The sequence below is a fragment of the Protomyctophum parallelum genome (assembly GCF_964188405.1).
Source record: "Protomyctophum parallelum genome assembly, chromosome: 10".
In the NCBI taxonomy this organism is placed as follows: Eukaryota; Metazoa; Chordata; class Actinopteri; order Myctophiformes; family Myctophidae; genus Protomyctophum; species Protomyctophum parallelum.
The window spans coordinates 10,757,149-10,780,106 of NC_139704.1; the positions used below are offsets into that span (position 1 = coordinate 10,757,149).

The 22,958-nt window shown below is 42.8% G+C and overlaps 1 protein-coding gene across 1 annotated transcript; it reads right to left on the reverse strand.

Moving 5' to 3' along the window:
• Positions 1-712: 712 nt before the first annotated feature.
• On the reverse strand, positions 713-22,434 carry slc2a15a (solute carrier family 2 member 15a; the record flags this gene model as incomplete). Its single annotated transcript, XM_083775860.1, has 12 exons — positions 713-967; positions 3,287-3,414; positions 4,699-4,774; positions 5,624-5,725; positions 5,993-6,103; positions 9,589-9,776; positions 10,161-10,293; positions 13,203-13,348; positions 13,552-13,676; positions 15,376-15,536; positions 20,076-20,174; positions 22,390-22,434. The coding sequence occupies 12 exons, from the start codon at positions 22,432-22,434 to the stop codon at positions 713-715; spliced, it is 1,569 nt and encodes a 522-aa protein (XP_083631986.1).
• Between the last annotated feature and the right edge of the window lie 524 nt (positions 22,435-22,958).

Genomic DNA, 22,958 nt, shown 5'->3' on the forward strand with positions numbered 1-22,958 from the left:
TCTTAAACACAGCCATTTGTATGTATTAACCTGCAACCTTTCTTGTTTTATTTACATATCTTTATGTCATAGAAGAAAAAGTATAGGTATTTGTGAGTCTATCTGGCATCAAGTCTTAAGCACAAGAACCCTAGTGTCCCTATTCTGGTCATATAATAGGCAAACATTCAACAAACAGGCGAACATTTGGTGAAAATAGGCAAAAGATAGCAGATCTACAAGTGTGCAATGCATCCCACTGAAATGCAATGTGAGCTTGTAGATCGGTAATTCTGACGTAATTTTGACGTACAAGAAAATATATAAGGTTTTAATTGGTTAAAACATAATGTATCATGGCCAGAGACTACATGATGGTTAAGATCCTGGTCTCTGGAACCATGTCAGCACCGCTCGCTAAGGATCAAATCAAATGTTTGTTCATCAATGTTTCAGCACCCAAAACTGACCTAAACCTGAGGGCAAGGCAACTTGACCCAACTTGTAGAACTCATCTGGGTCCAGATGAATGCTATCAAAAACATGTAGAAATAAGGGGATGCATGGAAGGGCGACTGAAAAGAGTTTCCCCTACGACAGACACTGAGCCTCTGCTAATCCTTCATTATTACTCCATCATTTGACTGTGTAGTGCGCCGAAATATAGCATTGAGCTTGTAAATCAGCTATTTTCAGCACACGACACCGGCACGCAACAAAGCATAAATCAGGCTTAAGGTACGGAGGATGAGCTGTCGAAATCCAGCGAGCCGTTCTCCAGTGTCCCGTAGCCATTCATCTTCCTCAGCTTGAGCTGGTCCACCTGCGCCAGGCCCTGGGTCTCGGGGATCGCCTCCTTCTTGGCAAACATGCGGCTGATCTCCACAAATGTCTTGTTCTTGGTTTCGGGGATGACGAGGTGGACATAGATGGCCACGGCAAAGCACACGATGGCAAACACCAGGTAGCAGTATGCACCTGCTGATCTCTGGAGAGATGAAGGGATAGGTGGATGGATGGATTTATGGATGGAGACAGACATATGGGTAAGTGTGTGTTTATGTATGTTATGGCCTAAATGTTTTGTATTTATTGTGTATTGTTCTTATTGGTGGCTTGTATTATATTGCTTTCTTTTTGTGTTCCTCATAAGGTGGTGACTGGGTGAATGCTGCTGTGAATGCTGTGAGACTGATTGGTGATTGAGTATGAAGTGACTGATTGAGAGCAGTTGAAGATTGACAGGTCCAGCCCCTGGCCTGTCCCTTGCTTCTCATTCGTCGGCTTTGTCCACGCCTTAGCCATGATTGGCTGTGCATCAGAGTCCTCCTCTATAAAGCCTCAGTTGGAGCTTCACTGTTTGAGAGGACTGTCAGCTTAACAGCAGCAGAGACTCAATTCAAGTCCTCTCACCCAAACCAAACATTTTAGAGACAAACTCTTTTGATTTTTCTGTTTTGATTGAGTGTCCGTACTAGTTAGTTGTTTTCTGTTAAAGGTTAGGCAACTTCCATTCATATATTTTTCATATAAATCAATGGATATTCAGTTTTAAATCATTTGTCCTGTTCGTTTAGGTTGTGACCTTTACACCCCTAGAAATAAGGGTCGTAACAATGTACATACAGTATGTAAAGAAGATGGGAATACGGGTTTAAGTATGCACAGATGGATGAACGGATAGGTATGGTGTATGACTGATGGATGAACAAGTGGATGGATCATGGGAAGTGGAAGAAAAGGTTTACTCCGGCGTCATGAGTCAGGGGGGATATTAGTCCATGCACGGCAAAGAGAGCTCAAAGCAGATGCCATGTTAGTGTAAGTGAAGAAAGAAGAAGCACAATGACCCGAATGGGATGACAGTTGTTGAGGTGAGTCATGGTGGAATAACAGACGTGTATGTTGTACCAGTCTCTTCTGCTATGTCTGTCGGTGGCTGATCTCACAATTAACTGGACCGATCAGAGCCACACTGATAATAGGCCATGGTATTAACCCCCAAAAACTTTTCCACATAGTCGGGCTGATTTGTATATTTTTGGAACACAGTTTGTATAAGATGATCCTATGGGATTTTCAATGGAGAAAATAACGTGACCTCTAGCGGCAGTGATGTCAGCAGACTTCGGTTCTCTATAATAGTGAACCCTTTTACTGTGTATTATTAATGTTTATGGCAATATCTTCTTTAACATTTCCCTTTGGGAACAACAAAGGTCTGAACTGCATTGAAAGCAATAGTCATGTCAACGCAGGGCAAAGACAATATAAGATACATATTGCGTCCCGCAAAAGACTAGTGAACTCAGCATAGAGTTTGTGTACCAGTCAGGTACACAGTGTAATCATGAGTTTTGATTGAACTCTAACAAATGGATTAAATTAACGTAGAGGATGTGACTGTGTAGTGCTAAAGGAGCCTTTATGTCTGACAAAGGCTGAGTTGGGGTCTGGAAAGTTATTACGATTATAATCCCGTGCAAACTTACAGTCTTCTGACTACCTCAAAACAATCATGTGATCTTTGGTGCGTTCCCAAGCGGGGCCCGGACACAGGATTAGGAACCTGGCCTCTGTTGTTGCGAGGCGACATATTACACTGTTTAAGGCTTGGCGCCTGTATCACAAAGTTGTAATCATTTTTCATCAGCAGATACAAACTTGCCCGCTGTCGGGCAGAAATCTTGTCTTATTTTTTGAGTGGTGCAACCACTCCAAGGAACAGCAATGTCCGTGTTTGTTAACCTATGTGTGGTTAACCTATGTGACGTTAATGAGCACCAGAATGAGTACCAGTAGGGGGCGCTGTTGTGCCATGCAGAAACAGAGAGAGAGAGACAGTTGCACTGTTGCCTGCTAATGAGAGAGAGAGAGAGAGAGAGAGAGGGGCCTTGTAGTCCCAGTGTCCGCCCTGAGACTGGGAGGATGGTGTTCAATCCCAATCCCAAAGACTATACAAATGGTACTCAATGCCTTCCCTAATTGCCACTCAGTATCTATCAAGGGTTGGGGTAGCCCCTGTGACATAGTGTCCTAGCATGATCATACTACATAGCGTCACCTGGATATAGAAACAGAAGATGTGCCTATGAGCCACATGGCTCGGGAACCATTTACTTTACTTACTATTACTATTTTAGCAAAGACGCTATTGCACTGCAAGGCGACAGGATGGAAGCATTGGTCAAGTATTACGTGCAGCATCACATACAATGCCAGAGAAACTACATTCAGAAAAGGAAAGTGGCTCATGCAGGTCTTTCACAGCTAATGATAGCATAGAGACACATGGGAGAGTTCTCACCTGTAGAAAAGGAAACACGAAGCCAACAGCGAAGTTGGACATCCAGTTGAGTGACCCTCCTACGGTGTAGGCTGCCGGTCGGTGGGACTGTTTGAACAGCTCTGCGGTGATTAGGAAGGGAACGCCCGCTGGAACACGAACAAACAGTTAATAGTTACACACCACATGCACGCTTTCACGCACGTTGCACACATGCACGCAAACATGCACACACACACTATGAATAAGCCTCACAAATGTTAACCCCAATAATCCTATGGAGGCATAGAACCCATGGCACTATTAGTTATCTTCCATGGGCTTGGATGGAGGAATATAATTTGCCGGAGAGCTTATGGCTGCAATTCATTATTCATACTGATTTGATTATTCATTCTCAGCGGCAGCATTTATCATGTTTTGGACCAATGAGGTGCGAGAAATGGCTAATTAGGTAACGGGTCCTCAAACATACATAGCCAATTGGGTGAAGGCCAGAGCAGTGTGAGGACAGAAGAGTCATACATCATAGCACGCATATTATTACAGGACTATATCTCTTATTTGTCTCTCTTATAGGGGATGGATAACCAAATCATAGGGATGTCTGGGTGTGTATAATCAGACAGAATAGAATAACTGGCTTTAATCTTAAATCTTTAAAACAACGTTTTCAAAGAATGTCATAAAATGAAAAGAAAATAGCATCACTTCATGCTATGCTACCAGTACATCTGCTATTTTTGAAAAGCTTTGAAAAAATAATCTTGAAATGGTTTAGAAGGCATTTGTAGAATCAGTATCGGGTCTTTTAACTGGCTAAAGGGGAACACCATTCAAATTTACAACGCCTACAGTATTCCCCTATAAAAGCAGGCTAGTTCTCAATTGGTGATCATGCGATTAATTAGTTACAAAGCCTTTAATTAATGTTTTTTTTAATCTAATATATATATATATATATATATATATATATATACACACACACACACACACACACACACACACACACTAAATCTGGAGCTGCTATAGTATTCATATCTTGAAACATTCAAATGCAGTTGCACCCTCTTTAAGAAATGTCCCATGTGTCATCTCCAGAGGGCGCCATTTCATTACATAAAACCAGTGTGTAGATCAGCACAGAGCTGGAAACCCTTTCACTGTCACACAAGTTCATACATTATTATGCAATATGTGCTTAGTTGTCTTGGTTTATTTCCTCAGGACTAACTTGATTTCATCAATGGCAAGAACATGTTGAACAGCCAAGGAAATATAATGATAATATACACACATGCTGTGGAACCATGTCAAACAAACAGTGGAAGAAAAGATTCATGCAATCTGTATAAGCAAAATATTACGTAATCAAAAACATCTCCAAAAGGGCCAAGAAATCCCATGCAGTGATCTGGAAAAGAGCGACCCACCTGGTCCGATACAGAAGCCAGCGATGATTCCCACAACACAGCCCACGCTGATGTAGCGCATGAAAGACAGCCGGGACTGCACAGGGAAACACGTGCATGCACGCACGCACACGCACACACACCATGTTAGGACATTACACACTGAATGTTCAAACCACACAGGTCAAAGGCAATTTCACTCTTTTGTTACATTTGTACACTTGATAGCCAAGTGGATGGGTTACCACATGGGCGCAATGCCTTGATCAATGTCCCTGGTTCAATTCCCGGCCGACCGGACCATTGGCTGAATGTCATTCCCCTATTCTCTCTCTCTCTCTCTCTCTTTTCTGATGAATTGAAAATAGTGGACCCATGCAATGCTTTATCATGGTGTCGTCGACAGTAACAGTTTTTGTATTGACTTGTGTTCTTCATTTGAACTGTAGGCTACTAATCGCTCTCATTTTGAGCGACCTGTGTGACTGGCACCCGAGCATAGGTCCTGCAACTTTGTTGAGTTTGTGTATGCCCCAACACTGAACCCGTGGAAAGATGCCACATTTGTCCCATCAGGAATGGATAAGACCCGTCCGTGCAATGGGGCAAGTGGAAGCTGGTATTCCGTTACGCAGAGTGGCAGCATTATTTGGCCTAAAATATTGTCTGTATACATAGTTGCATACATTCATGAATCCACTTGCTGACCGGCTGTTGGTATTGAGCAATTTGTTTTATTGGGGTTTATATGTGACATTAATGGTATACTATGGATGGTCACATATAAACCCCTATTAAAAGATTTGCTCAATGCTGACACACACACACGCACGCACGCACGCGCACGCGCACGCACACGCACACGCACACGCACACGCACACACACACACACACACACACACACACACACACACACACACACACACACACACACACACACACACACCTGTAAAAGGAGTGCCAGTGTGATCCCAGCACAGCAGACTCCCATCATGCTGAAACCTCCGATCATGAGAGGCCTCCTGCCTAACTTCTCTATGGTAAAACACTGGGGAAGAAAAGAGAGAGAGAGAGAGAGAGAGAGAGAGAGAGAGAGAGATAATTGAGTTAGAGCTTTCACACATCAATAACTAACCTAAAAAGAAAAGAAACTAAAAGAAAATGATATGGAATAGAAAAGAGAACCACTCAAGCCAAGACAGCAGAGATCGATAAATCAATCGGTCGACAGATAAACAGAAAGGAAGACAGACAGACAGACAGACAGACAGCAAGCAATCAAGCAAGAAATAAATATAAATAAATGTAAACTTACCCCAATTAGTCCTGCAACGATTTCTATGGCTCCAGTCCCCACTGTGGTATACTGGATCTCTGGTACTGGGATACCCGCATTCGCAAAGATGTCATTGGTATAAAACCATATCTAAAGTAAAAAATAAATAAATACATCACACCAATGTTTTCAACAGTTACTTCTCCACACATTATCATATTGAGCCACTGGGTGCGCTCTGTGGAAAGGCGTTGTTCTCTCAGAGCCATGCTGACAGTGCCTACCTTTAACTAACAACACTAAACCCCTGCCTAAACCTGGGGTTACCGGGTAGATCAGACAGTTTGTGCTCATACCTATATAATTCCCTTCCCATGGTTTGACTCCGACCCCCCTCATGTCTCACATCTCTCCCTTGGTTTCCTGACCCCCTAAACTCAAATTCATCTTTAAAACCATGCCTGAACATAACCAGCTGCAAGGCATGAACATTTTTGATTAGGGCCCACAACCAATCAAATGGAGTACAATGCGGAGGGACCAGCGGCTGAATATCCACCACCTTAATCATGAAGTGAAAATAATTGCTATCATTAGTTACAATCTACCAAGCTAGCTTGAGGTGATCACTTCCCATTGACTTGAACAGTAAACGCAAACCATGCTAACAAGAGTTTTTCAGTGGTGTAGCTCAAACACGCCCCCCCCCCCCCTTCCACATGACAAGTGAAATATAATAACACTAAAATTCTAAATGGTGAGGCAAGCTTTTATGACCCGAGGGCTGTGTGGGCACAGGTGGCACTGCCTGGCACAGGTGGCGAAGCACTGCCACAGAGAGGCAGCGGACATGCGCTCGGATTCAATTCAATTCAATTTCGAGGCTTTAGGGGGAGGTAACTGCAACAGACAGGAGGGGTATTAACTGGATGTAGCAGACGGTGATGGTGAAAAGACCAGGTAGATAAATAAACCAGCAGACACACAAGGCTATGTGCGCTAATAAACATACACACACGCGCGCATGCTCGCACATCGCATATGGTTAAAAAGGCTGACAGGGCTATGTGCACACAATACTTACGCACACACAAACAAACACATAAACTTGCAACTTCCATGCATGTGCAAATGGGTGTAAAGGCAGAGGGATGTGTGCGCAAATAAAGACACACACACACAACACACAACACACACACACACACACACACACACACACACACACACACACACACACACACACACACACACACACACACACACACACACACACACACACACACACACACACCTTCCTGCCGTGCTCCTGGAGCTGTGCCAAGGTTTGCCACCTGCCAAGCATGCCTGTCACCACTATCATTACTACCACAACCTTCATCATCATCTTCGTCATCACCATCACTACTGTCATTACTATCACTATCTTCATCACCAGTGATGGAAAAAGTACTCACATTGTTAAAAGGTACCAACACTGCAATACAGAACTACTACATTACAAGTAAAAGTCTGGAATTCAAAATGTACTTGAGTAAAAGTACAAAAGTATTGACATCAAAATGTACTTAAAGTACAACAAGTGTAGTCATTATATGCAGAAACAGAGCGGCCGGTGCCTGTTAGGCACTGGCCTAACGGTGCATTTATATTAGGATGTCTCATTTAAAATGTAAAATGTCTACAAGCTCACAATGCCCTAACCCTAACCCTACAAGCTCACACAGTCGCATTGCGGCGGATTGTGAGCTTGTAGATCCGCTATTTTCAAATATGGCAGAAATGTGAAGCGCTGAAGTGGTTACTGTATGTTTTGTAATAATAATAATCAAAATCTACAAAATAACTAGTGACTAAAGTTTTCAAATAGATGTAGTGGAGTAAAAGTACAATATTTGCATCTTGAGATGTAGTGGAGTAGAAGTAAAAGTCCTGGAAATTGGAAACACTCAAGTAAAGTACAAATAACTCAAAATTGTACAGTACTTAAGTAAATGTTTACTTTCCACCACTGTTCATCATCCTTATTATAATCATTATCAAAACAAACCCACTCTTACTTGTGCGATGTGACAATAAAGCTGATTCTGACCATCCCCATCACCACTGACATTAGTAGTATCACAATCTTCATCCTCATTATCATGTCCATCACTGACTATCACAACCTCAATCATCATCTCGACTCCGTCACCAATGTCATCAACATGATCATCTTCATCATCCCATCATCATTACATCACAACTTCGATCATCGTCTTCACAATCTCTGTCACCACCGTCACATCACAACATTCATTGTCATAGAAATTCTCATTATCATGTTCACTGTCACCATTTGTGAGTGACTGCTATCACAACCTTCACCATCATCACCCAAGGTTATCATCTTCATCATCCCCACCACTCCAGATTGTGTTCGTTTGACATTTGCGGATGGAAAAATAATACAGCATAGTTAGTGTATATAGTCATCATTAAGATCACATTAGTATGAACCTCACTATCAACGTCATCACCATAGTTGCCACTATCATCAGCATCACCACATCACCATCGTGATCACCCCCACAGTCACTATCATGATCATCATCATTATCACCACCGTCATGATCTTCATATAATGTCATCATGATCAGTATCACCACAACCTGTATCATCACCGCAACTGTCACTGTCATCGTCATCGTGCTCATCAATCGCACCATCGTCACCATCATTACTGTCGCAGCCAGTGTTAGACTCTCTCTCTGCGTCTTCCAGCGATGGGACCTCATTGTTCAGGCAGAGCTAATTAGCAGCTAAAAATACAGCCAAGAGAAGAGTGCCGCTAATGAGTTCAGCTCCGCCGCTTAGACGCTGCACTTTCTGGCCCTCGCACGCCCCGCTAATCGTTTGAATAATTAATGAATCTCCGAGGCGTAATTCAGAGAGTGTATTTGGCTAATCGTATCGGCGTAAAAGATGATGACGCTGTTTTTTTGGGTGGTGGTTTATAATCTCTGGGACCATACGAGGCTTATAAAACGATGAGGGATTGTTTCAGCCCACTTTCATTTCATCGTCCTTTTGTCTAATAAGCTAGATCAATCAGATGTGGGGAGGTGGGTAAAATGAGGGTTGGAAAGTGGGTGGGGTGGGGTGGAGTAAAGGAGGGGGAAGAGGAATAGTATTGGGAAGGGAGGTGGGAAATAAATTATTAGTACTTGAAATATGCAGGGGAAATTAAGAAATGAGAGAAGCAGTGGAAATGAAAGCACTGTAAGAGGAATGGGGGTACCAAGAGACATGCCTACAGTACATATACAGCAGTGTATTCCACTAGCCTTCATCCTCTTTAACATGCATGTGGTCACTTCACTGAGCTTTAGTTTGTAGCGGCTACATTTTTAGCACCGACCACACCTACTTTGTAAGTAAGCTCAAACAGTTGAGCTGTCGATGTACATTTCAGTTCAATGTCGATGATTACCATCAGATAGTCTCTAGAAATCATAACACAAATTGACAGATTGATGTCTATTTCAGCCTTTCTCCTACAATTCCCATAATACCCATTGAGCCTATCTTACCATAAATATATAGTGAACAATGTCATGGCCACAAAAAACAGTACATATCAGTGTAACATAACTTACAGCATCGATGCCGGACAGTTGCATGCCGATGTTGATGAGCACCACACTCAGCACCTGCATGCGGACTGTGTCGTCTAACAACAGTCGCCATACCGACACCGTCTCCACTGACGACAAGGAGCGCTGCTCCTCCTGCATCTCCTCGATCTCTGCCTGTATATTAACCTTGTGCCTGTACCACTTTAGAGCTGAGAGAGAGAGACAGAGAGGAGGAAGGAGTACATGTGAACAATTGAAATTAATTCACTTTAACCTGACCCTGTAAAACTGTGAGGAAAGGAAACAAATTGTAATAAAATAAATAATAACATCCCAGCACCAATGCGAAGACGTTAGAGGGAGAGATACAATGTTACAAAAGGTCCTGTGCGACTTCAGAAAGAGACAGAGGGAAGAGAGCGAGAGAGAGAGGGAGGGAGAGAGAGAGAGAGAGATGTTGCTGTCAGCTAATTTTTCAGTAACAGAAATGGAAAGGATGGCAATAAAGTAATTCATATTTTAATGACTTCTAACAATGCAGCCTTATTTGGAGAGGGCCCCTGAAGCGTTTGAGTGTCCTGAACTCAACTGACCTGTAATTGTGGCATGTATGTTGTGTTTCTCTATCAGCAGGTACCGTGGGCTCTCTGGGAACCATGGCAACAACATCAGTTGGATGAAGGTAGGCACCACCACAAGGGACAGGAACAGGGGCCAGTGCTCTTCCTGTGAACATGACAAAACAGTCATAATACGTACAAACATGCAGGTGGTTGGTTCAATGATAAAAGCACCAGTGCATCAGGGGTATAAATTATAGTCCTTTAATTTACCACTTCACATCTTCACATAATAGGTCCTCACTAATAATCATGATAAAATGCCACCATTTTTTTCTACTCAGTCTGTGTCTCATAGGAGGGCTGTGGGCAGTTCAGAAACCTGTCCACCAGTGACATCATCATTAGGCAGATTTTTTTTCCAAAAAAATAAAAAGACAATACATAGGAAAAAACAAAAACAAAAACAAGGCTGCATTTTTCATATTACAGGATACATTCATTAAAATCCTCATACATTATCGTTAGGCTGAAAGAAGAGATCCCACTTTTCCCACTTTTTATAGAACTATAGAACTCCTCTTGTAGTCTGTAAGTATGAATATTAGTTTTTCCATAACATACAGTTCCTCAGTAATGTCCATCCAATGTTCTTTCGTTGGTGGGTCCTGTTGGTACCAGCGTCGTGTGATCGCTTTCTTACTTGTTGCTAAGAGGATCTTGATTCAATATTTATCATGTATTAGAATCTCTTCAGGGATATTTCCCAGCAATAAAAAGGAACAAGTCTGAAGTATCTTAAAACACAGAATGGTCTCCATGTTGGAGTGGATATCCTGCCAGTATTTCAGAATTTTAGTCCAGAATATATGAGCGTGGCACGCCCCCTTGTGGCCACACTGTCTCCAGCATGGCTGTTCTGTTTTCAATTGTCTTGGCTTAATTTCCGGTGTTCTCATTAGGTTCTTCCAACAGAATTCTCTCCACATTCTTGAGTTGGTAGACGTAATTTGTGTTTTGCACATATTTACCCATTCCTCTGTAGTGATGGTAATCTCCAAATCTTTTTCCCAATTAGTTTAAATGTACTCTGTGGAGTTAGTCCTAGCTGAAACCAAGGCATTGTATACACTAGACACTGCTGTTTTGGACTCATGTCTATATGCCTGTATAAAAACCTGTATAAGATCGTTTGAGGCCACCGGCTCTGGATCGTAAGCGGACCACCTCACCACCCTGATTGTCCTCTCAATTCTGAACTGGATCGTAAGCAGGCCATTTTATTTCAAACAATATTTTTTTACAAGAATGTTTAGATTTTTATTATCGTGAGAACGATGGCTTTAATTTTTGCATTGCAACTTTTTTCAGGACTGCCCAAGCTGCTTCCCACTCTGCAGTACTGATTCTCCTAGACCTATCGGCAGCATTTGACACAGTGAACCACCAGCTGCTCCTAGACACCCTAGCGGATCTAGGCATCGGTGGAACGGCACTAAAGTGGTTCTCCTCCTACCTCACCGACCGGACCTACCAGGTTTCCTGGAAAGGTCTGTTATCATCCCCCCGAACCCTCCAAACAGGGGTCCCACAGGGATCTGTACTTGGTCCTCTCCTTTTCTCACTGTACACTAAATCCCTTGGCACTATCATCTCCGCTCACAATATATCCTATCACTGCTACGCCGATGACACACAATTGTTTCTATCCTTCCCCCCCTCTGCCACTCAGGTGGAAGAGCGCATCACTGCATGCCTGGCTGACATCTCACAGTGGATGTCCTCCAATCACCTCAAGCTGAACCCAGACAAGACTGAGCTTCTCTTCTTCCCAGCTAAGTCCTGCCCTATGCGGGAGCTAACTATCTCCGTAGACAACGCCCTGGTAACGTCTGTCCCAACAGCCAGGAACCTCGGTGTTGTCCTGGACAGTCAGCTCTCGTTCAAAGCTCACATCACAGCTGTCACTCGATCCTGTAGGTTCACACTCTATAACATACAACGAATTAGACCGTTCCTCACCCAGGAATCAGCCCAGCTCCTAATCCAGACAACAGTCTTGTCAAAACTCGACTATTGTAACTCCCTCCTTACTGGCCTACCAGCATGTGCACTTAAGCCTCTCCAGCTGATCCAAAATGCCGCAGCTCGCTTGGTCTTCAACCAGCCAAAATTCTCACATGTCTCCCCCCTGCTCCGCTCCCTCCACTGACTCCCGGTCGCTGCCCGCACAGAATACAAAACTCTGATACTGGCATTCAAAGCAACCAAAGGTATGGCTCCCCCATATCTTGCAAGTATGATTGAACCCTACAAACCCTCCCGCGCACTCAGATCAGCCAACGCAGGGAAGCTGGAAGTACCCTCACTAAAAACGCCGGGACAACGCTCCACACGTCCCAAACTCTTCTCCCTTCTGGCTCCTTTCACCTTTTCAGACTCCATCATGGCCCATAGCACTTACCCTACCCCCTTAGATAGCATTTCTGTAGACTTAGATAGCATTTGATACAGATTTATAGCATGTTATGTAGATAGCACTATAATTGCATTGTATATAGTCATAGCACGCCATAGTACATATGTATAACATAGTAGTATATATATATAGTTTATATGTATAGTCTCATAATATAGATATTCCACTGTTACTTTCTTAGCTTACGCATGTTTCATGTTTTTTTGTGATGTATTCCCATGCTTTTTGTTCTTGCTTAATGTAAGTCGCTCTGGATTAAGAGCGTCTGCTAAATGCCTAAATTGTAAATTGTAGAACACCTGCAGTTTCTATTAGCCTGGATTCCCCATCGATGATGTCACTGGTGGACGGGTTTCTGAACTGCCCACAGCCCTCCTATGAGACACAGACTGTGTAGGAAAATAATTGTGCCATTTTATCATGATTATTAGTGAGGACCTATTATATGAAGCTGGGTTGAAGTAGTGAAGTAGTCCTTTAAGGATCTATAGCTTGATCGCTAAGGAGAGTCGACCTTGCAAATCCTAAACTGTGTTGCTTCTTTGTCACTGGCCTCGCTAATACAGACTAATTTTAGAAGTGGGGTTGGACTATACCTTTCCCAGGAGCTCATGGAGACCAAGGATCTGGGCAGCAAACACCCCAACACAGATGAAGATACTGGGCATGAGACCCAGGAATCCTCGAAGGTTTTTAGGTGCTATCTCCCCAAGGTACATCGGCACCACACTGAGTGAAATACCTGGACAACAAACAAAGCGAAGAAAATTTATTTTTCTTTGTTTTGTACAAAATATAATAATGTTCTTCAATAAAGCTTCTAGGGGTTACAAAACTTATATTGACAGGCAATATCTGGTTGCAACCAAAATAAATGATCACATGATGCTATGTATTTGTGCATTTATGCTTTAATGTGTCGTGTGTGTGTGTGTGTGTGTGTACCTGAGTGAATGCCTGTTACGAAGCGGCCAAAGATGATCATCTCAGGAGAACCACAGATTCTACTGAAGCCCATTAGCGTTCCAGCGATGAACACCAGCACTGTTGTATTCACTATAGTGCCTTTTCTGGACAAACGTGTGCGCATGCACGCACACGCACACGCACACGCACACGCACACGCACACACACACACACACACACACACACACACACACACACACACACACACACACACACACCAGTCAAAACCACCACCACCATACAGTACTTTAATCTCTGACTCTAACCTAATTGTAGTTTTTAAAGATAGATAACTCCACCTGCCGTATTTGCAAGGAAATGTGTACCCCAATTGAACAAATACATGTGCACAATCGCACAACAATTGCACGTGCACAAACACATAATGTTTGACATAAAAGATGTGCATAAAATCTGTGGATTATAAAAAAAAACACAAGGACATCTCCAGTATATCGGTCAGAGGAGAGGAGAGGACAAACAGTAGTAAACTAAACCCCACACCACCCACAACTACAAGAACACACCCACTAAAATACACACGGCCAAAATGATAGGCATGCACGTATAGACCCCCATGAGTCCTGATTAGCTGTAAAATGCTAACATCGAGTCATGCGGGGTGGTGGCAGGCATAAACTGTGATTAGCCATAAAACACACTGCGGCGCGGCAAAAGCGATCAAGCCCGTAAATGGGATTGTAAATCGTTTGCTTTTCATTTGCATGTAAATGTCCAGCGAGGTTCCCATCAAAAGACACGAGACGGACAGTGCTGCATTAATCTGAGCGCCAGATAGGACTAGAAAAGAACTTTGTTGTTGTTGTGTTGTCTTTTTTTGGCGTACTTGGAAGTGTTGTACACTGTTCAAGGGCAGATACAGACAAGGCTAGTGCGCTTTGAAGGGCGCTACGCACAAGGGAATGGGGTTGGGGGCGCTATCACTAAGGTCAGAGAGCAGAGAGGGCTGATTGATTGAATAGCGCTCGGGAGTTATCTTTCGTGCCAGCATAGGTGAGTGTGTGTGTGTGTGTGTGTGTGTGTATGTGCGCGCGGCCGCGCGCGTGTCAACATGTGTCCAATGAGTGTCCAACTCTCCCTTGCTTTCACCCATGCTGTATATACAGTACGGAACACTTGGCCACACTTCACATCAATTCCAAATGCTTCTGTTGTGACCTAAATGCTGTGAATGTGTTTGGCCATCTCTGTGTGCCAGGCAGGATTTGGTGGCAGTGCCCACAATTCCAGATGCTGCCAAGTGTCTCCTTGGCCAGTACAGCCAACTGGCCAACATCCACCCATACGGCCAGACGGTCCAGGGAGTATTGAGGTAAGGGTGCCAGTAGGACAGAGCAGAGCCCACATCCAACCACAACTCAGAGGTCAGTAAAGGACACCTCGTTCCCAGCTGTCGTCAAACTCCATGCATCGTTTCATGTGGGTCTTCCAGCAGTTTCACGCTTTGTGTGTGTGTGTGTGTGTGTGTGTGTGTGTGTGTGTGTGTGTGTGTGCGTGTGTGTTAGGGCTGGGCAATATTGACCATAAAATTATCTCTATTCAAAGTACAGTATATTGATATTGTGATGATAATATTGTATAGCATCAATAATAAATAAATAAATGTTTGTATTTGTATTTAAATAATTCAACCTAGGGTGCACAGTTGTAAAGTATCTGCCCACATTATGCAAAAATCTTCATCTTCTGGAACCGTTACCCTGCTCCAACACAGCTGATGAAAAATCGGACTGAAATCAGCTGTGGCAACTGAGAATTTTAATCCATGCAAGCGTGTCTCACCTGCCAAAGCGTGTGACCAGCAAGCCCACCATGAGAGACCCCAGTAGCCCGCCGATGGCGAACACGGACACGGTCAGGGAGTACATGAGGGTCAGGGCCTCACCGGTCAGAGCTGTACCATTCCTACGGACAACCGTCCTGTTGTAGAAGTCCTTAATGTACTGGAAGGAAAGCAAGGAGGTTAGAGTTTGTTCATTTGTGCATAATTTAAAGTCCAAAAACGACAAAGAAAAGATAAGGAAGAGGCAGAAAATCCAGTCGGCGTATATGTAGCCTCCCACCAAATAACGTTAAAATGACACAAAACGAATTAACATACAGTAAACTAGAACAGTGCGCCACACGGAGCACATATCTTCGCCATGCCGGGTTGCCTACTCAGGCCTGTGTCAGTTGCAGATGCAGCCGCCAAGACATGAGGAAACACACACGCAAAGCAGAAAATGATTGATTGAACAATCGATAAGTGTGTTCCGGTACACTACAACAATTATGATGTAAAATATTAATGAAAAACACAAGGAGGGTATAATCTGGGCTAGAGGGGTATATTCTGGGCTAGCCAACCAGAATTTACCCATGGGAATACACTCTGGGCTTAACAGGCTAGCCCACTTCAACCCTGGTTATAGTTTGGCCAGGTTAGTGCTTGGGTGAAACAGTCTGGCAAGGTTATTGCACTCACTCACTCAGCTGTCCATGGTGCTGAAAGTGCACATAATGCATTGTGCACACTTCTGGGGTTATTTTCACATCTACTGTGTCTTTTTTCTGCACCCCAATTGCACCCCATTGCTTCAATATTTGGATATTTTATCATTTATCAACCCCCGTGTTATGCAAGGGCATTAAAAATAAAGCTCTGTTAGACCACACATCTCTGCTTCCCATGACAGATATGTGCTTCAAATGACAAGAAGGTTTGGGAGTGTTGGAGATGCATTTCTTGCAAATATCCACTATGACAAATATCATGAAATAAATGTAATCGCTTCTCAAGTGATCTCAAGATGCACGTGGGAACGGCATGAGTGTACCTAAACCTATGATGTAGTATGACTCCAAATTTAGGCAAGGTTTCAGCTAATGTTAACATATAAAAAAGTATAAAGCATTTGTGAAAGAATAAGTCCTCTGTGGCCAGTGTGCATAAGATATTTGGCATTGAGCATTGTCCATTACATGAATACAATTTAAATTTCTGTTTGACTTTTAGGCTTTGTAAACAGAAGGTGCAATGGGCAGATATGACAAATGACTTAGATAATCTAATAACTTTATACTATATATGAATAGTTGAAATAGCAGGTCTACAAGCTTGTAGATTTTTTTAAATCCAACATGGAAATGATTATGACGATTATGCAAAAATAATTGCAATTATCTGAAAAGAATTGTGATTAGACGATTATGTAATAATTGTGACAGGCCTACCCATTCATATTCAATAGATGTATATTATGTAGTATAATATGTTTTATTTCACACGCAGGTCTAATCTCATTCCCAGGCAACCTCTTTATTAGTTTTTTCTTTTTTTTTTACTTCAAACTCCTAATCGATTTACCACGAACTGGCATGAGACTATCAGAACCTGTTCATCCCACCATTCAGGATGGGGATGGGGTCATGTGACAGGAAGACTGCCAGACATATTTGACCTGTAGGGTTATGCACATGACCGGCTTCCAGCAGCCAAAAAGTTAAGTGTGACAAATGCTGTGGTCTGTTTCTCCCTCTCTCCCTCTCTCTCCCTCTCTCACTCTGGGTGTGTGTGCGTGCGTGCATGGTTTCTACACACAGTTACAGTTACCATTGGATACAGCTAATTAGTTTCACTTTTTACCAACAATTATGGGGTCTAAATGTGAAGAAATCAATGAAATCCCTGTTTTTAGTTGATATCGAGGTCTCCTCATAGTGAAAGCCTCTAACAATACAAAAACACGAACAGAACAGATTAGGTCAGTAGTACTAAGAAAAGCCTTATTATATGGTCCTGAACTGGTTTTACATTGGAACATGAATGGATACCCATCTGCAATTCAAGTGACAACAAGGGACCCACTTTTTGAGACCCACTAGAATGACAGACTTATAAATAGCAACCGATTCTGTGACGTCATTTTAGGTCACATTGTGGCAGTCTAATTACGCTGTAATTACAAAACAATGGAACTTCACTAAAATAAGTTACAGATTTTCTTTTTTCTGTTTATTGAATAGAACTTAATGACATTCAACAGTATAGTCAACATAGTCAACATTTTTGTGCCTTATTTTTTTATAGATCCCCCCCTTGCCCTCACCCCACCCCTTTTAGATTTTATTTTCTGTACTGTGCTTTCTGTGTCTTTCTGTACATACATACATACATACATACATACATACATACATACTGTACATACATTTTCACCCAAGCACCTAGTTAATTAGAATGTTTTAGATAATAGTGTGGGTTTCTACGTATCTTATAAAGGGGGACTAGGTTGTGTTGAATTTCTCCCGGGCTCCGGTAACAGAGTATCTGATCTTTTCTAACATCAATGAAAACATCACTTCCTTGATCCATTGATTAAACTTTAAAGGAGGGGGGTTTATTCGCTTTACAGTTTAACAAAATGAGACGACGAGCCAAAAGTGAAGCAAAGGCGAACGCTTTCTTGTGATGCACAGATAATCCTTCCTCTGTCTTTACCACTCCAAATATGGCCGTAATAGGGTTAGGTTCAAATTGTTTCCAACAAATGGCTGAAAACGTGGAGAAGATCTGATTCCAGATGTTACGGATTTATAGCATTTAGCAAGGTGTGCTAGCAATGGACAGTGTGGACCGTACACTGTAGGGTCATTTTCTCTGGGCCAAGACACATTCCTTAACATTAAGGCAAGTCGTGTAGGTCATTCAGTTGACATTCCTTACAACAACCAGGCCTTCACAGAGCTCTCTCTCTCGCACACACACGCGCACATGCACACGCACACACACACACACACACGCACACACACACGCACACACAAGAGGTGCTGCCACACTATCTAAAGAGCCGTGCACGTTCTCGGCTGCGCACAGCTTCTTTTTCCGGGTTTTTAGACAGTTGGTGGATGGAAAAGAAGCTCCACTTCCGTGGACGACTTGCACGACGGCCAGATTCCCGGAAACGCTCTCCTCTGCGTCATTCGTCCGCGGAGGTGGAGCTTAACAGTGACACACAGTCCAAGTGTAGATTGCATATCAACGCACCAGCAACAATAGGGATATTAACAGACAGACATGGAGGGCAAACTAGGTAAAGTTTGACCATATAGAATAATTGTAGATCTAAGCATGGTATATTGTTTTGCGTGTATTTTGAAGTGTCTGGTCAGTATTTTCTATACAGTAACACTAACAGTACAGTGGGTAATCCAGTCAACTTTACTGTGTGTGTATGTGTAGTGTGTAAGTGTATGTGTGTGTGCGCGACCTAATCACAGCTCACGCCATGTATGTGGACATGGACATGGAGGAATGCAGCATGAACAGTGTTGAGACTAAAGGGTCATACCCAGGCAGGATCACGTCTAGGACATGTGATGTGGTTAAGGTTAGAGTAAGGATATGGGGAGACATTCAATTAACTAGTAGGTCTAGAACACGTGAAACCTTTAATTTAAGCCATGCAGGCCACGAAAGTGAAACCACGCACACAAGTGAAACTCAGCAGCTGCAAGTTGTATCGTTGACTAGTGGTCATTATTTTCATTTAGCTAAAGGAAACATAGACTGTCGGGATCCGAACGTAATTCCGACGGAGCATTGGTCCGACGTGCGTCCCGCATGTCGGACATGCGTCGGACCAATGACTAGTCTGAACTAAGTACTGCACACCTTGTTTAAGACTAGTCATTGGTCAGACCAGTCATTAGTCCGACATCGACAACCTATCTCTAATCCTAACCTAAACATAACCGCAAGCACAGGAGCAGCGCAGTTCAAGCGGTAACCCGACCATTGTTTCTGCATGTCGGTCTGTTGGCGGGTCTAATCTTAGTACGCATCGGGGGTGGCTGTGGCTCAGGAGGTAGAGCAGGTCGGTAGAGCAGGTCGTCCAGTGATCCGTGGGTGGACGGCTCCAATCCCGGCTCCTGCTGTCCACGTGTCGAAGAGTTCGATTCCTCAGGCAAGACACTGAGCCCCACATTGCCTCCAGTGGTTGCCACCGTTGGTGTGAGAATGTGTGAAGTGAGGACACTGGCGTTGACTGTTCTCCGCTTCACCTCCGAATGTTTGAATGAATGGACCTTTGTAAGGCGCTTTGAGTAGGCACAGAGTGCATAGAAAAGCGCTATAACATTATTATTAATACTATTGTAAGGAAACAATCTGTCCATAAGCTACTGCATTGACTGATACAGCATTGTGATTTAAGCAGCTTGGTTCACAAACCGCACACAATCATCAGCTATATATATAGCAACTTCTAAAAGCAAATAGCAAAATAAGAGTCAGATATGATCACTCCATGAAAGTATGTGAAAGAAAGAGAGAAAGAGCACTCCTTACTGGAACAGACAAGGCATCGCAACGCACCGTACAAAATTCCAGCTGTTTCAGTGTGCATGAGTGCGTGAAGTCAAGTGCAGGGGTTGGTGAATGTCTGTGTGTGTGTGTGTGTGTGTGTGTGTGTGTGTGTGTGTGCGCGCGTTTTCGTTCTTACTATAGCAGGGGAGTTGACCACCGCAAGGTTATATCCATAGAGCATTGAGCTTCCAAAGGAAGTTAGAAACGCCACTGCCAGCAGAGAGTGGGTCAGGTGCTATGGAGAAAGTGAAAGAGTGAGAGAGAGATAATTAGAGTGATTATTTTTGTTTTATTATATCAGGAGCAAGCCTTTTTTCTTTCTTTTTTTCATCACTGAACTTCTGTCACAATGTTGTCAATATTGTCAATGTCCTGGGCACCAGACTGCACTCATTATGCAATTCAAGGTATTTAGTGCAATAACTTTCAGAAATTCAGAGCACAGGGAGATCTCAGTCTGCACAGTAAAATCATTAGTGGCAATTTCACTAGAGTGTACAAATCTACCCTTACACTCGCATGTTAAATTAGCACTGAGGATTGTACCTGAACACTGCTGAAGGTGCTTGTCCAAACATTTGAACATTTCCAACTGTTTGTAATGGAATCCACTGCTACAGTAACTCACTTCCAGTTGTGAACACTACAAATACTAAAAAAGATTTATCTTGGTACATAAACAAGCAACTTGCAAGACTCTTGTGGCTTGCCCAAGGATGAACCTGGTAGTACAGTATGTGTGGAATTGAACCTGCAGCCTTAGAGGTACAGGCTGGTATTTACAACCTTTCGACTTCCACATTTTTTTCACTTTTCATAGTATACCATATTTGAGTAGATTCTTGCATAATAAATACATTTAAGAGCACAATTCCTATTTTAAAACAGTGGATATCTCAGTATAGAATGAATTCCAGGGTGAAAACCTTAGGCTTAGGCTATTTGTCCTTAAAATATGTTGTTAACATAATCAGTCTTGGTTGTGACCACATGCCAGGAAGGGCACACCCCTTTTCTAAATAAGCCAAATTACAATTATGTCCCCCCCACAAAGTGATTGTGTGCATGTACAGTATGCGTACTGTACACACACACACACACACACACACACACACACACACACACACACACACACACACACACACACACACACACACACACACACACACACACACACACACACACACACACACACACACACACACAGATCAGGAGTGGGACTGAACACCATGACAGTCTTATTAGGCCAGGTCGTTCAAACAACCACATTAGATTTGGTGTAAACCTAAACAGGCTATCGGCTAGTCACTAGTGCCACTAGGAATGCGTGTAAGGAGGTCTATACAGCATATCAAGGTCAGATGGTAGATTGTTACCAGGCTATAGCATTAGGGTAGCTCTGGTCCATAGACTTAAGGACTTTGGTTATGGACCAGAGTATTTAGCATTTAATTGGGATTCACCAATAACTGACCGTCAATGATTAGCCATGTCAATAACCAGGTAAGATTAAGATTCAGTCCCCCCCCCACCCCCCCCCCCCCCCCCACACCTCTTTTTTTTTTTCAAAGAAAAGATTTATAGCCCAGATATAAAAAAGATCTTTCCCAATTTCCCTTCTGACACAAAGGTGTGTCCTTAAAACGTGATTTTGGAAAACCAAATCCAGGCCACGGTCAGGAATCACCCAAAAACACTGAGGTTGTTGACAATATGACAATAAATATTAGCCATGGTCATACACTATTGGCCCAAGTGGTATATTTCTTCAATTCAATACAATATTATTGTAAAGTGTTTGTCACTTATGTCCTTGCCTACACCGTAGTATGTGCATAATTCATTTGTGGAATCTTCAACAGCTAATTGGTAAACCAGTGCTACCAGTGCTCTGATAAGATTTACTGTACACGGTTGTCCCTCTTTATAACAATCACACAGTGAATAAGTAAGTTGGTCTTTTCTTTTCTGGTTCAGACCAATATTCTCTTAACACAAATACCGTAGGCATGGATTTCACCTGGGTCAATTCAGGGGACTTAACCCAAACTTAATTTGATGGCTAAGTGGTCAGATGCAGTCACTTATGTTTCCACGCACACGTGAGAAAAGCTGTGCAGACATTGTCTTGTGACATAAGCCTGTGATCTGTTGGTATCTACTATCATAATCTCTCCAAATTGGGATATTAATGTCAAATAATAAGTCTATGGACTGTTAGACTATACACAGGCCTTTTGAAAACCCTAATCTTAAGGCACTTTATTTCCCCTTCATCAGAGTAGAGATTCTCCATTATTCTATTCTATTGCAACAGACTGCTTGAGAAAGAAATTACAGTATGATGCCAAAAAAATACATTTAAACAGGACTCATACAGGCCTAGTAAAATGTATATACCGTGCCTATATGTGCTCTGTTTCATAAAAAATAAACTCATTGCAACTTACCGAGGACATTTTCCCCGACGATGATATTAAAACTTCTTCAGCCATTTATGAATCCGAAATTCCAGGCTGGGCCGGTAACCGTAAAAAGTTGACACTAGTCCTCTCTTGAAGCTGCCGGCATCACAGACAAAATCATGTTGAAACAGGCGTGGTCATGGCTTCAATATCTGTGGAGAAAAGAGGATGAACCGAGCCACAAGTTACAGAAGTTGTTCCTGTTTAATTTACAGCGTGTCGGGCCTCTCCTTCGCCGGCCAGTGGTGCCCTGGTCCTGCCAACAAGCACAGACAGTGTCATCACATGATGGAGAGCAACGTGATCTCCTAGAGAAAGACTGCTGAAATCAATTAGCTAAGTGAATTTACAAAGCCCTGTAACCCAGAGGAGAGGAGGAGAGGAGAGAAATCTGTTGAGAGCATACAATACAGTACGTAAGTCAAGGCTTCAGTGGACCTACTGTATTGAGTGAGAATGTGGTTTTATACTGTCCATGAGTCATCCCGTTTCCTGTTGAAGCACTTTTAGGCTTAATTTAGCTTACTCTACTTGAATCCCTTTTTAAATCTCAC